The sequence below is a fragment of the Strix uralensis genome, chromosome 18 (assembly GCF_047716275.1).
Source record: "Strix uralensis isolate ZFMK-TIS-50842 chromosome 18, bStrUra1, whole genome shotgun sequence".
NCBI lineage: Eukaryota > Metazoa > Chordata > Aves > Strigiformes > Strigidae > Strix > Strix uralensis.
In genome coordinates, this window is record NC_133989.1 from 957,252 (window position 1) to 969,681 (window position 12,430).

A 12,430-nucleotide genomic window follows, 5' to 3' on the forward strand; every position below is an offset into this window, starting at 1 on the left:
CCGGCGCCCCGGTACCCCCTCCCAGCTCCGCATTCCTCCAGTGCCCCGCACCCCCCCACCCCGGGCATCCCCCGCAGCCCCGACGCCCCAGAACCCCCCACTGCTCTGCATCGCCCGGGACCCCGCATCCCCCCCCGGTGCGCCGCATCCTGTCCCCGGGGCTCCACAATCCGCCCCCCTGCGCTGTCTCTCACCCTCCCGGGGCTCCCCACCTCCGGGTACCCACCGGCGTCCCGGTGTCACCCCCAGTGCCCGGCATCCCCCCGGGGTTCAGCATCCCTGCGGGGCTCGGCCCTCGGAGCCCCCCCCGGAGCTCAGCCCGGGCGGCAGAGGAGCCCCCCCCGGGGGAGAAGGGGCACCCCGGGACCGGGCAGAGCCCTCACCCCGCCAAGCCACCCCCCTGCCCAGCGGCTTTCCAGCTGCACTGTGCCCCGTGCAGCGCGGCATGGGCAGACAAAGCCCCCCCCAAGATTTACAGTCAGTTTTTGTTTGTTTGTTCTTTCCTTTTCCCGTACGGAGACACTCGCAGGGGCTGTGCTGGGGACGAGGAAAACACTCTGCGCCTCTCCTGCCCAAGACAAAGCATCCAGAGTCCACGTGGGGTATAATCTCTGCTCGCTCGCTATTACTTCTAGATCCAGCAGAAAACTGTGGGACAGTAAGAAGGAATATGATTGTCTCGGTGTGATAGAAATAAGTTTTCAAGGCCAGGAGGGAAAATGAGTGAGTCAGCCAAAGCATCTGAACCCTGCGGGAAGCGCCTGGACCAGCCCGCGGCCTGTACAGCAGGTTCCCCCAGACCACCCCTCCGTCCCCGCGAAACACAACGCGTGAAAAATGTGGCTGCCCGTGCAAAAAAACCCAGAAATCTGGTCTGGATAAACCTTGGGGAACACGGAGATTACAGTTCAAATAAACACACACTGCATAAACCTAAAGCTAATTTGCAACTCGGCTGAGTAGATTAAAACCAAGCAAATAGATGTTACTCCGGTTTGGTTTTCCAGATTTGGAAAACCGAGATGCTTTTCCAGGTTGTGCCCAGAGAGTTTCTAGGGTGCTGTTAGGGTGGAATTAGCCCTTGCTCCACGCATCCCCGGGCTCCTCTCCCTTTCTACGGAAACCTTCCTGCCTCTGTTGGCCTCACTGACCTGCCATCAATCTCCCGCCTGGCTGAAACGCCCTCTTTCTCTCTCTTCCCCTCAGTTATCATTTAATTCGGGAGCGCGGGCCTGTGCACACTCTTTCTGAGAGAGGCCTGGTACCAAACAAAGCAGCTCTGGGCAGATTATGAGCCAAACCCTGATCCTTTTCCCTATCTCTGCCACACACAACCAGAGAGAAGCTGTGAGTTTATTTCTTAACAATCAACAGAGTCTGTGTGTCATCTCACGGGGGAAAAAGGTACCTCTAAAGAGGATTTTATATTTAGGCTCCTGCCAGACATTTCTGGGACCCCGTGCTGGGCTCTGCCATTCCCGCTTGCAGGCGGCAGCCTTGCCCGGCCCTGCTCCCCGGCAGCCCTGAGGCTCTCCAGCACGGAGGGGCGGTGGGATGTGGCCGTGGGGACAAAGCTCCTGCGCCCCATCACTGGAGCAGCTGCGAGAAGCTGGGAAGCGTGGCCAGGGCTGACCTGAGCCGGGAGCAGCGGCTGGGGAGAGGTCGGGGGGTCCCTCGCCACCCCCCCGGCGCAGGCCGTGCCACGGACATGTCCCTCCCTGTGCCACGGGGGCTCGATCGGGTGCAGCCGGGCTGCCCAGTGCCCCTGCAAACGGGCATTTCAGCAAGAGCCAGTTCGCAGCCGCTGAACTGCCAGCATTGCAAACCCACGGAGCCGGCGACCGGCCAGCCGGAAGAGCCACTCTGCCACCACCACAACAGAGTCGGGACTGGCCGCACCCACTCACATCAGAAGTGACTCCTCATCCTCATCTCCCCCTGCGACGCTTCCCAGGGACGGTGCCAGCCCCTCCATGCACAACTCACCACTCCCAACCCTGAACCCTCCTCCTCACCGTAGGCTGCTCAGCCGTTGCCTTCTCCACAGTGTCCCCAGGTTGTGGCACCAGGCCCAGCTCTCCTCTGTCCACCCCATTGCCCCACTTCCAATTTCTTCCTAAACTTCTCCTTTGCCACCCTGGCCAGGCAAACCAACGCCGTTCCCTCCCCGGAGCTCTGCTCTGGCTCCGATCACCCGCCGTCTCTTGCTTTGCACCCGAGTGTGCGACCCAGGACCAGCTCCGTGTTTCAGAAGCAGCGTGCCTGGAGATGCTGGGCAAATAACTGAGCAAACACGTGTCACTACCTCCAGCCGTCAGCAGTGCAACCTTGTCACCTCTGGATCTGTGGGTCCCACATTCCCAGCCCCCAGTTACGGCTAAGTGCTTGTTTAGTCTTCTAGCAGGCAGGGAGAAGCGCCAGCACCATTAAATCACCCCAGACAGTTGCAAGCTCCTCCAGCGACCCTGGGGCAGGGAGCAGGAGGAACTTTTCCTTTCACTGAAGCCAGCGGAGACACTCCTGCCGAGTTCAGGCTTCGGGGTTTCCCGTGTCGGTGGACACACAGCCCACGGCACAGCGGTGCTTCCCCAGCCTGCAGCAACAACCATTTTCACTGCAGGACCCCACCGGAGCACGTCCCGCGGGACGTGTCCTCCTCTTCCGCCAGCAGCTCTGTGGCCTGAGCCCTTGCCCCAGCCCCGCGCTGGCCACCGGCCTCTCCACCAGCTCTACCAGTTCCACCAGCTCCGCTCCATCACAGCTCCCAGTGACCGGCCGCTCCTCACCACTGGTCCTCAGAGAAGCTCTCCCGAGCCTGGGGCAGAGCTGTGTCACCCCGCAGCACGGTGTCAGGGCTGTGGCTACTGCAAGCAAGGTCTGTCCCTGCTGTGGGAAGGCCTCATCCTGCTGCCACATGTGGGAATAGAGCCTCCAGGCTCCCCTATGGCTGGGCTGGCTTCTCCCATCTGGGGGAATTGCTGTTTACACGGAGATAGGAAGTGTTATCCCTCCTACATGAAGTTTCTATCCCTTCCTGTGGGCTGGGCAGGACCACATGATACAAACCTCTAATAAAAATAAGGTTAAAAATAAGTGTCATCTGTGTACCCAGAACATCTAGAAAGTCTGCAGCTACCCGCCTGTAAACTTCAAACGCAAAGGCACACAAAGAAAAATCTTCAATGCCTCTCTAACAAAGCTGGCCACAAAATCCTCTTTTTCCTAGAAAACAGGATACGCCTGCTACAGCCTAATCTGAAGTGACGAGGCCTCCCCAAACTGCCCTCCCAAGCATATGTACTTTTATCGGGAGAAACGCTGCTCCCCAGGGGCGGCTGCCAGCAGAACCCCCTCCGCTCCGGGTCCAGAGCTTTTCCTTCTCTCATGGGTGAGGGATTCTCCTCTCTGCTCGTGAGGGAGCTGGCAGAGGAAGGGGTTTGCCTGCGGTCGCAAGGCAGGAGCGTACCAGAGCCCGGCAGCGGTGCTCCCAGCCCCGCCGCAACCTTTGCACGCAACGTTTGCAATAATTTACTCCTGTAGCAACGTTTGCCTGGGAGCAAACAGTGCAGAGTGTGATGGGGGACAGGAAGGGGCATCAAACTGCAGGAGAAACTGAGATCCTGGTCTCAAAGATCTCATTTATATCAGGCTCCCCTGGGAGCAGAACTAACCCCTCCAAAGTTTCCTCTGGGCAATCTCCACCAGCCCAGCAAGCTGGAGGAGCTGCAGCACCCTCAGCCCGTGTAGGGAGATGTTCTCCCCAGGCCTCAGGCACTGCAGGTGGGCAGAGCACACAGAAAGCGGGTGGGCTCCGCACCAGCCAGGGTGAAAGGCCTCTGGGGTTTACCCCCGGCTCCTTCACACACTTTTACCTTTTCCGGGCCTTTCTCAGGCCAGCTAGTGCAGGCAGCGCTCCCCGCTTCAGGAAAGGTGCTCTGAGGCTGCAAAGGGCTTTGAGAACTTTGGATAAAAAGCGGCGTCAGAGAACAGGAGGGTGACACCCCAGGATTTGATCTCTTGGGAATATATAAGGACCCTTCCCCAGGTAACATTCTCCAAGTGCTGAGGAAGATTTTCAAGTCTGACAGGTGAAATGAAGCTGAAAAATGCATCTGAAGTAGGGCCCACTCATCCTCTGGTTCATTTTGGAGTGCAGCACTTTCAATACCCTGTTTCCCTCTGTGCGTTCCCTCCCCCATTGCCTTTTGCTATCTGTAACTGAACTGCTGTCCTCAGCTCTGATGAGTCCATCAGATCTGTTCTGCATGAGAATGGCCTGGCAGAGGCACCCATGGGGCAGGGGCAGCCCTGGGGGCTCTGCCTGGGGCCCTGGGGCCCACCCACCGCCTGACACCCCTGTAACTAATCCAGACCTCACCCTGCAACCTTCTCTTTTATTGAAATAAATCTGTTTCAACAATGAGCGCTGGCAGAGCCAAGCCTGCCTGGCAGCGCCGTACGGGGTTGGTGGCACCGGGGTGCCACGCTGCAGCCCAGCCAGCGTCCCAGGAGGTGGGACTGCCTCATTTCCTGGGGATTGTCTGAGCAGGATGTTGTGAGCACGTATCTCAATTTAGACTCTTCTTCTTGGATCTTGTCACTCAACTTTCCCCAAGAATTTGGTTTGCTGCCTGAGAAATTGTTTAACCACGTTGGCTTCTCCCTCCCGTCGTAGCTCCTGCATGCTCGCACAAGCACACACGCGTGCACCCAGACCATCCTTAATTAGTTCCTAAAGCATCACCCTAGAAAGACACAGGGAAGTAAAGATCAGTCACAGGCTGCTCCTGAATGGCTAATCCCGGCGTACAAAGCAGACAGAAAATTGCCTCTTTCCTTGTTTCAGTTTTTCAGCCACACAATACAGATGAATGAACTTTGGTGGTTATGAAAATGTGCTGTAATTAACTGCGATTATTAATTGACACTTAGGAAAATTTACATAAGGCTGTACGCAGCATTTTAAAGCCAGAGGAATGTTGTGTTCACACACACTGGCACCCCGTGCTACCCAGTCCACACAGCTCCCTGAATGAGTTTTAGTCCAGGTTAACTATTTTTTAGAGAGAAGCATCTCCTGTGGTTTTAAACATGCCGACGCGGCCGGTTCACCACAGAGCCTGACAAGTTGTTCCAATGTGAAAAATCTGCGCCTTGTTTTAAAGCATCCTAAATATTTAGGGTCAAATCCTGCAAGCACCCCCACATGCAATTTTTTTACCTCAACAGTCCTATTTAATCGAGGTGCAGTTCCACCCTGTGTATGTGGAACAGAAAATCTCCCAGCTGGGCTAGGAGGTAGAGGAAGAAGAAAAGGAAGCATGAATGCTATTTCCAGCCAGACCACCAGTAAATATCTCTTAACTCCTCATCATTAGTGGTACTTTGCTGCTTAACTCCTTGTTTATAAACCACTACTGGGATACCTTCACAATGAAAGGCACTATAAAATTTCCTACGCTCTCATTTGCAACTGAAAGTGTCAGTAATAGAACACAACCCTTGTGGGCTGCCACAATTTTACCTTCCACAAAGGTTTTTATGTGCTGTGCTGTCCACCCAGGCAGCCAGTGAACACCTTCCCAGATAAAAGGGATCACACACACACACCGACAAGGCAAGGGAGTCTTTAAGGATGGGATCAGCTCCATTGTCCTCTGCAGAATACATCCAGTTTTAATATTTCCTGGGTCAAGGCCTCCCTCCCAAGCACAAACAGAAAGAAGCCGGTGTAACAGGGCGAGCAGGTGATGTGCCCACTCACCTGCCTTCCTGCAGGTCTCTGAATCGGGGACACCTCCCGCTTGGGGGTTACGGCGAGAATCGGGTTAAGCTCCCTGTGAAACCCTGACCCCTCTGACATCCAGACACTTTCTGCCCACGGGCTGGCTCAGCCCTGCGCTGCCCCTTCCTTACCCGACACCCGCGCACCCCGCGGAGCCCGGCCGTGGGCTGCTGGCCCTGGGCCACCCATCACCGTCCCCCTGAGCCTGGGCCAGGCTCAGCAGCCGGCAGCGCTGGGAGCAGCAGCTGAAGAGGCAAAATCACACCCGTTTCAGGTCCCAAGTAGAATTTTCAGGGGAAAAAAAAACCATTTGTCCTATGAACTATGGTTTTTAAACGATTTACTTGAGGTTTTTGTAGAGCAAAACAACTTACACTGTCCAGCTGCCAGCCAGACCTCCGTCCCCGGGTGAAGTTTAAGGCTCGGCACACCGGGGGTACCCTCTGCTCTCCCCTTCCCGCTCCACACCTGCCAGCAATCGGAGGTTTCGCCTGCCGTGGAAGGGATCAACCGCATGAAACGAAACATGTGGCTAAATATCTGTAGGATCTTAGAGGAGTGAAGAGTAAACATTGATTGGCACAAGCACACAGACATACACACGTACTGCAGCTCTCTTGGGGGGTTCTACCGACTGGTTTTGGGCAGGAAAGCAAGAGGCTGGCCCAGACCTTCCCATCCAAAATAACTGTGCTGGGAGGGGAACCCGGCCGCGCTCCCCCGCCTGCCTACGGGGGCCATGGGGCCTGTGGCACTGAGCCCCGGGGTGGGCGACCGGGCACACCGGCCTGCTGGCCACCCATCCTGCTGGCCACCCGCCAGCGGCCGCCTCGGGCTGCGCCACGGGCCGGGCCGAGCAGGGGCCGGAGGGCGGCGGGAGCCCCACCGGGTGCCCTCGGCCGGGGGCTGCGGGACGGCGGCGCTGCGGAAAGTGCGGCCGCCAATGCTCAGGCTGAGGCGGGCGCCGGCGCCGGGGCCGGGCGGGGCGGGCGGGGCCGCGGCGGCCGCCATGGGGCGGCTCAACTTCACCCGCGACCCGGTGCCGGAGGCGGTGAGCGGCGACATGCACAACCTCAACCAGCTCAGCGCCCAGGTGGGGCCGCGCCGGGGGAGGGCGGGGCGCGCCCGCGGGAGCAGCCCCGGGAGCCCGCGGGGCCACCGGGGCAGCCGCAGCCGGACAGGGCGAGCCGCCACCCGGGGTGCCGGGCCCAGGCGGCCCCGCAGCTCCGGAGCAGCGCCGGGACCGGCCCGGTGGGGCCCAGCAGGCCCCGGTGCCCCGCAGCAGGCCCCACACCGCAGAGCAGCCCCGGCACCGGGCCCTGCCCGGCCTCCAGGCCCCGGTGCCGTGTCCCCGCCGGGGCTCAGCCCACCCCGGCAACGAATCGTGTTTTGTGGTGGCCGGGCCGGGCGAGCCCCGCGCGCTGCGGGAGCGGGTGTTCGAGGGTGCGGGACGCTCCTCGCGCGGGGGCTCCCGCCGTGCCGGGGGGTGCGGGGCCCTGCCGAGCGCCGGCTGTTCTCGGTGGGCTGCACAGCGTTCGGGCCGGGGCTGCCACCCCCCCACCCTCCTGTCCCGGTCGCCGACACACCGGGGGTGCAGCCGTGTCGCAGAAGCTGGTTCAGCTTGTGCTGAAGTTAGTGTCAGAGCTCGCGGGGAGCTGCCCGGTGCCATCCCCGTCCCACGGCTGAGCGGGAGGGTGGCACAGGATGAGCCGCTGCAGGTCACGGCCGGTGCCGGTGCCAGCGCTGGTGCGGGCAGAGGGAGCGGGGGGGGCGGGGGGCTCTGCCCTACAGGCACCTCCAGCCCTGCCAGCTGCACCTCAGAAAACTGAAGGCAGCAACGAGACCTTTAACCAGTTCTTTTCCTTTCCTAAGTTAGTCTGGTTACCCCACGGGGTTTGTGAAACATCAGAGTAGACGCTTGCATCTTTTCCCACTCACAGTTTTTGGATTACACAGGGTAGAGGAGCAGCTTCTGATGAGCCACGAGTCACACAAGCTCTCTGCAGTGCCAGCTACCAGCTGCACAAACCCTTTGAGAGTCTCTGAAAAGCTTCCCTGAGCCACTCCCATCCCAAGGCATCTCGTGATGCCGAGGACGGGGGTACCCTACCAGCACCGGAGCTCAAACTCTGGGACCGCTGTACCGGACGCAGGTAGAGCTGTGTCAGGGTGCGGTGTCGCCACCAAGTCATGGTGGCAGCGGGGCGAGGTGCTGAGAAATGAAGCGTGCTGATGCCCGACCCCATAACACTGTTCCTGTTCCTTCACAGCAATTCTCGGCGCTGACCGAAGTGCTCTTCCGCTTTCTAACGGAGCCCAAGGAGGTGAGGCCTGTGCAGAGCGCCAGGAGGAGAAGGGTGTGAATGCAGCTCTCGGGTGAGAAACATGCAGAGATAAGATTGTGTCCCTGCTCTTTCTCTTGAGCAGGTAGAAAGGTTTATGACTCAGCTCTCAGACTTCGCCACCATGAATAAAATCAGCTTGGGCCCCCTGAAAAACATTGTCAAAAGTATTCTTCTGGTGCCTAATGGTAAGTGATACATCTGCATATGCTACCCTGAGGCCAAACAGTTGGGTCCATTCCTGCATGCTGCTCAAGTGTGTCTTCAGAACTGCAGTGCACTCGCTTTGCACAGTAAGTGCGATAATAAACGGTAGCTAATAAATGGATTAGCACTTAAGAATCAAAAAATTCTCCTGTTGAAATATCCCTGTTTGCTGACTTGGGCTTTGTATTCTTTATACCCTGCCTGCGCACACGTCTCACAGGCTTAACTAAACTCACTTAAATATCCATGGATTAAGTGCAAGCACAGCCCTGGGACAGTGCTTGGTTTAACTTGTGCCTGTAAATCCATTTTGCCAGCTTTGTGTTGGCACTGAGTCTGTGTAGGAGCTGCCATCCGAGTGACCCAGTACTGTAATTCTGACAAGGGCAAGCGCTGTTTGAGACCGATAAGACAGTGTGTGCACCCCTCTAGGGTGGGCTGGGAGCTGGGGTAGTTCTAGGCCACGTAAAGGAGACATCTGTCCTTGCAGTCTTGTTTTAGGAAAACACGTGTCCAGTGGTTTCTCTTTCATAAATAGTGGGGAAGAGGGGCAGGGGGATTCCCCCTGAATACCCCAGATTCCAGCACTTTATGAGATTACTCTGCTGCTGTGGCAGCTGTTTGACATGTTAATGCATCAAACACCTCCACTGCACGTTCATCCCGTTGATCCTTCTCGTTATTAACAGCCCTTTGCTATTACCCTCCAGTCCTGGGTTCCCCACGGCTTTCTTCACAGCAGTGAAGCCACGCACAACTGTTCCCCGCATTCGGCCTGAACTCGTTCTACTGCTTCAAGCCATTTCTTCTAGCCAGGAGTAGCACCGAATAATTTCTTTTCCTACAACTGTCTTGGGGGTATTTAATGTGGAGTCTCTTGGGGGTCTTTAACGTGGAATCGGCGTTTTCTCCCTCCCTGACTCTGGCCTAGGTGCTCTCAGTCTCGGTGTCCCTGTTTGTGTGCGCTGGCTCCAAGCCTGCTGTACCCTTTTCTCAGCTCCGGGATGCCACAGGCAGCACTGGCACAGATCACAGCAGAGAGCTTGGCCTGTGCGCTCACAGACGGGGAGCCACGTGGGACTGGCAATCTCTGAATTTATGAGATTCCTGCTCTTGGTTCAGAGAACAGAATCCTTGTAAACTTCCATGTGCTGCCTGTGCCCCAGAACAAAGGAGGCAGGCGCAGCAGGGGAAAGTGTTATATGCACACGTTCACACCCATAATCCAAAACACAGCAGGTAGGTCAAATTAGTAGCCTGCCAGCCTTAACAGTTCTCCTTTAACAAGCCAAGCTTCTATAGGAGAGAAAGCAGCAACTTCAAAACACAACTGCTGCTGCTGTTCCCATGGATACCCGCACTGAAATCTCGCCCTCTCTCCCGGCACTCCCAGCGCCCGGACTTTTAAAGCGCTGGGCATCTGCAGAGGTACCGGCAGGCACGGCTCTATTTCCTATCTCGAGGAGCTGTGGTTTGTTTCAAAACACAGCCCAGGAACAGAGGCTTTCTATCGCAGAGTCTCCGTCCCTGCATTTATTTGACTCTGTAAAGACTGGTTTGACTCAGTAAAAAGTGATTTTTCTTCCTTGCATTGTTTATTCAGGTGCCCTGAAGAGGAATTTGTCTTCCGAGCAAGTCAGAGCAGATTTTATTGCTCTAGGTAGGTCACCTGACTTTCACTAAATAAAAGATAATGAATATTTATCACATATAGTAATCTCAGTTTCTCCCACAGGCCTCAGTGAAGAGAAAGCCAGTTATTTTGCAGAACAGGTATTAATATATTTTTGCTTGTTTCTAAGCTAACAAAATGACAGTCTTTGAGTGGGAACTTGTAAAATCCCGCTGCGCTACTGAGATGTGTCAGCGCTTTGGGTATTTTCTTCAAAACCAGCTCAGAATTTTGAACCGAAGGTCCTTGGATAACCGATAAGGAACACTTCATCTAATGATAGTTCTGGTTTGCTGTGGCCTCTGCCTCATGGCTTTCGTGATTCCTGCGCTTCTGTGTGGCTTTCATTTGATTGTTTTCCTGCTTTGCATGCTCTGAGCCCCGAGGTCATGCAGTTACACGAACACAGGACTTTTTGCACAGATATTGTTACACTGAACCAGGGTTAAAACAAAAACAGTGAGTTTCATTTACAGAAGTGACAAGGCAGATGGAAATCCTAGCAGGACTCAAACATCTTTGAAAGCCCTCCCGACCGCATTAGTTTGCCCCTTTGCACACCTCCACTTTGGGCTTCTGCCACCAGTCTGCCTCGTTTCTGACTGACGTGGAAATCGCAGGTAACACGGAGAGAATTGATTGCTCGTGTGTCTGTTGCTCTTGCAGTGGAAGGTGAATTCCCCCACCCTGACGCGCCTGGCTGTTGGTCAGACGCTGATGATTAACCAGCTGGTAGATATGGAGTGGAAGTTTGGAGGTAATCAAGCTAAGACATAATGGGTTTGGAAACCCAACAGCAGCCCTCAGCTAAATAACTTTTTATTTCACAGTTTAGCTAACGAGTTGTCTGCCTTCTCTCCTTTCTGACTCACAGTGACTGCTGGGAGCAGTGAACTGGAAAAAGTGGGGAGTATCTTCTTACAGGTAAATCTCCTGCATCAGAGGGTTGAGGTGGTTGTGTGGTTACGGCAGAGGCTGCGACCAGGCGCGTGGGAAGCGCTGGCTGGGCCAGGAGCCGGGGGGGAGCTGGGTCTCGCAGGGACGAGCTCTGCAGCAGCGCGTCTGCTTCGGCCTCCCGGCGCGGCCGCCAGCGGACACGCTGCTGTTGGCTTCTCTGCTGAACACATCGTGTGTCACAAAACCGTAGCCCACTCGGAAAAGCTGCTCAAAAAACTCAAGGTAGCGAAGGCCACAGTGTCGTGGGGAGGGAGGGGAACGTGACGGTTGTAAGGACTGCTGGAGAGCCTCCCGCTGCCCCAGAAGCTGCTCCCGCAGCCGCACTTCCCCAAAGGCCTGGCTTTGCAGCAGCCTGCCCGGCCGACGCTCACAGCACACCCCTGCGCGTCGCCTTTTCGTGGTGCTCAGAATACAGCTCTGAATTCAAATACCTCTGCTTTTTCTTCCCCCAAGCTGAAGCTGGTGATTAAAAAAGGGAGCCAAATGGAAAACGTGTATATAGGTGAGTTAGCAGTTCTGGAAAAGAAGCGAGCGTTCGAGTACGCGAAAGCCCTGGGTGTTGCTGGAGGTGGGGGAGCTTTGTGCTCGCAGGGACCCTTTCGGGGTCCGCACCCATCGCTGGTGACGTGGCAGATGAAGAAAGGAAACGATCCCCAGGCGCTGCTGGGAGGATCCTAACCCAGAACCCCACACGGCCCCGCCAGCTGCCCCGAGCCGCGGTGTCTGATCCTGCCCGGCGCAGGCGAGCGCAGTCGCTCTGCGGTAGCACCAGAACAGCTCTCCCGGTGTTGGAAGCGTAACCTGACATCCAAAACTTGATGCCTCCTTTTTTTTTTTCCTGCAGAGTTAACTTTGCCTCAGTTCTACAGTTTTCTGCATGAAATGGAGCGGGTCAAAACCAGTCTGGAAAGCTTCAGCTGAAAGTGCGGGGGCCTGAACCGACATCTGCCCAGGATGTTTCCTTTCTCCTCGTGGGCCTGCAGATCTGCTCTGACACCCCGATAAGCAAAGGCTGCGCAGCGAGCGGCGGTGTCACGGCCCAGGACCCATCAATCCTTCACAACCTGAAACCTTGGCAAACGTTAAGAAGCAGCTACAAGTCCACTCATCTTTTTTTTTTATACTGTTATGAGAAATTTTGGTCAGAAATATGTGGATACTTGTATTAAAACAGCAAAGAAATAAACCCATTCCCATCCTGCTCCATTTGTATCAGAATTCGTTTTTGTGAGAAAAAGAGAAACAGCGCCAAAGAGTCATTTTCAAACTTGGAGGAATGAAGCAGAGGACAAGGGGGGCGAGGAGAGCATCTAACCTGGTGAATCGCTCTCCAGCCTCTCGCTTCTCTCGTGTTGAGGAATGGGTCGATCACAAACTCCCCCGTCGTGCTGCACGATGGAAAAGCATCTCAGGGGCAGGGGATTGTCAATCTTAAACATCTGCCTCCGTGCACAGGGGGTAAAACCA

At 56.2% G+C, this 12,430-nt stretch overlaps 1 protein-coding gene across 1 annotated transcript; it reads left to right on the top strand.

Moving 5' to 3' along the window:
• The first annotated feature begins 6,735 nt into the window (after positions 1 to 6,735).
• COMMD7 (COMM domain containing 7) lies at positions 6,736 to 12,165 on the top strand. The gene is made up of 9 exons (XM_074888357.1): positions 6,736 to 6,878; positions 8,056 to 8,109; positions 8,213 to 8,315; positions 9,938 to 9,994; positions 10,070 to 10,107; positions 10,673 to 10,763; positions 10,881 to 10,930; positions 11,417 to 11,465; positions 11,808 to 12,165. The coding sequence occupies exons 1-9, from the start codon at positions 6,795 to 6,797 to the stop codon at positions 11,882 to 11,884; spliced, it is 603 nt and encodes a 200-aa protein (XP_074744458.1). The 5' UTR covers positions 6,736 to 6,794; the 3' UTR covers positions 11,885 to 12,165.
• Positions 12,166 to 12,430: the final 265 nt, after the last annotated feature.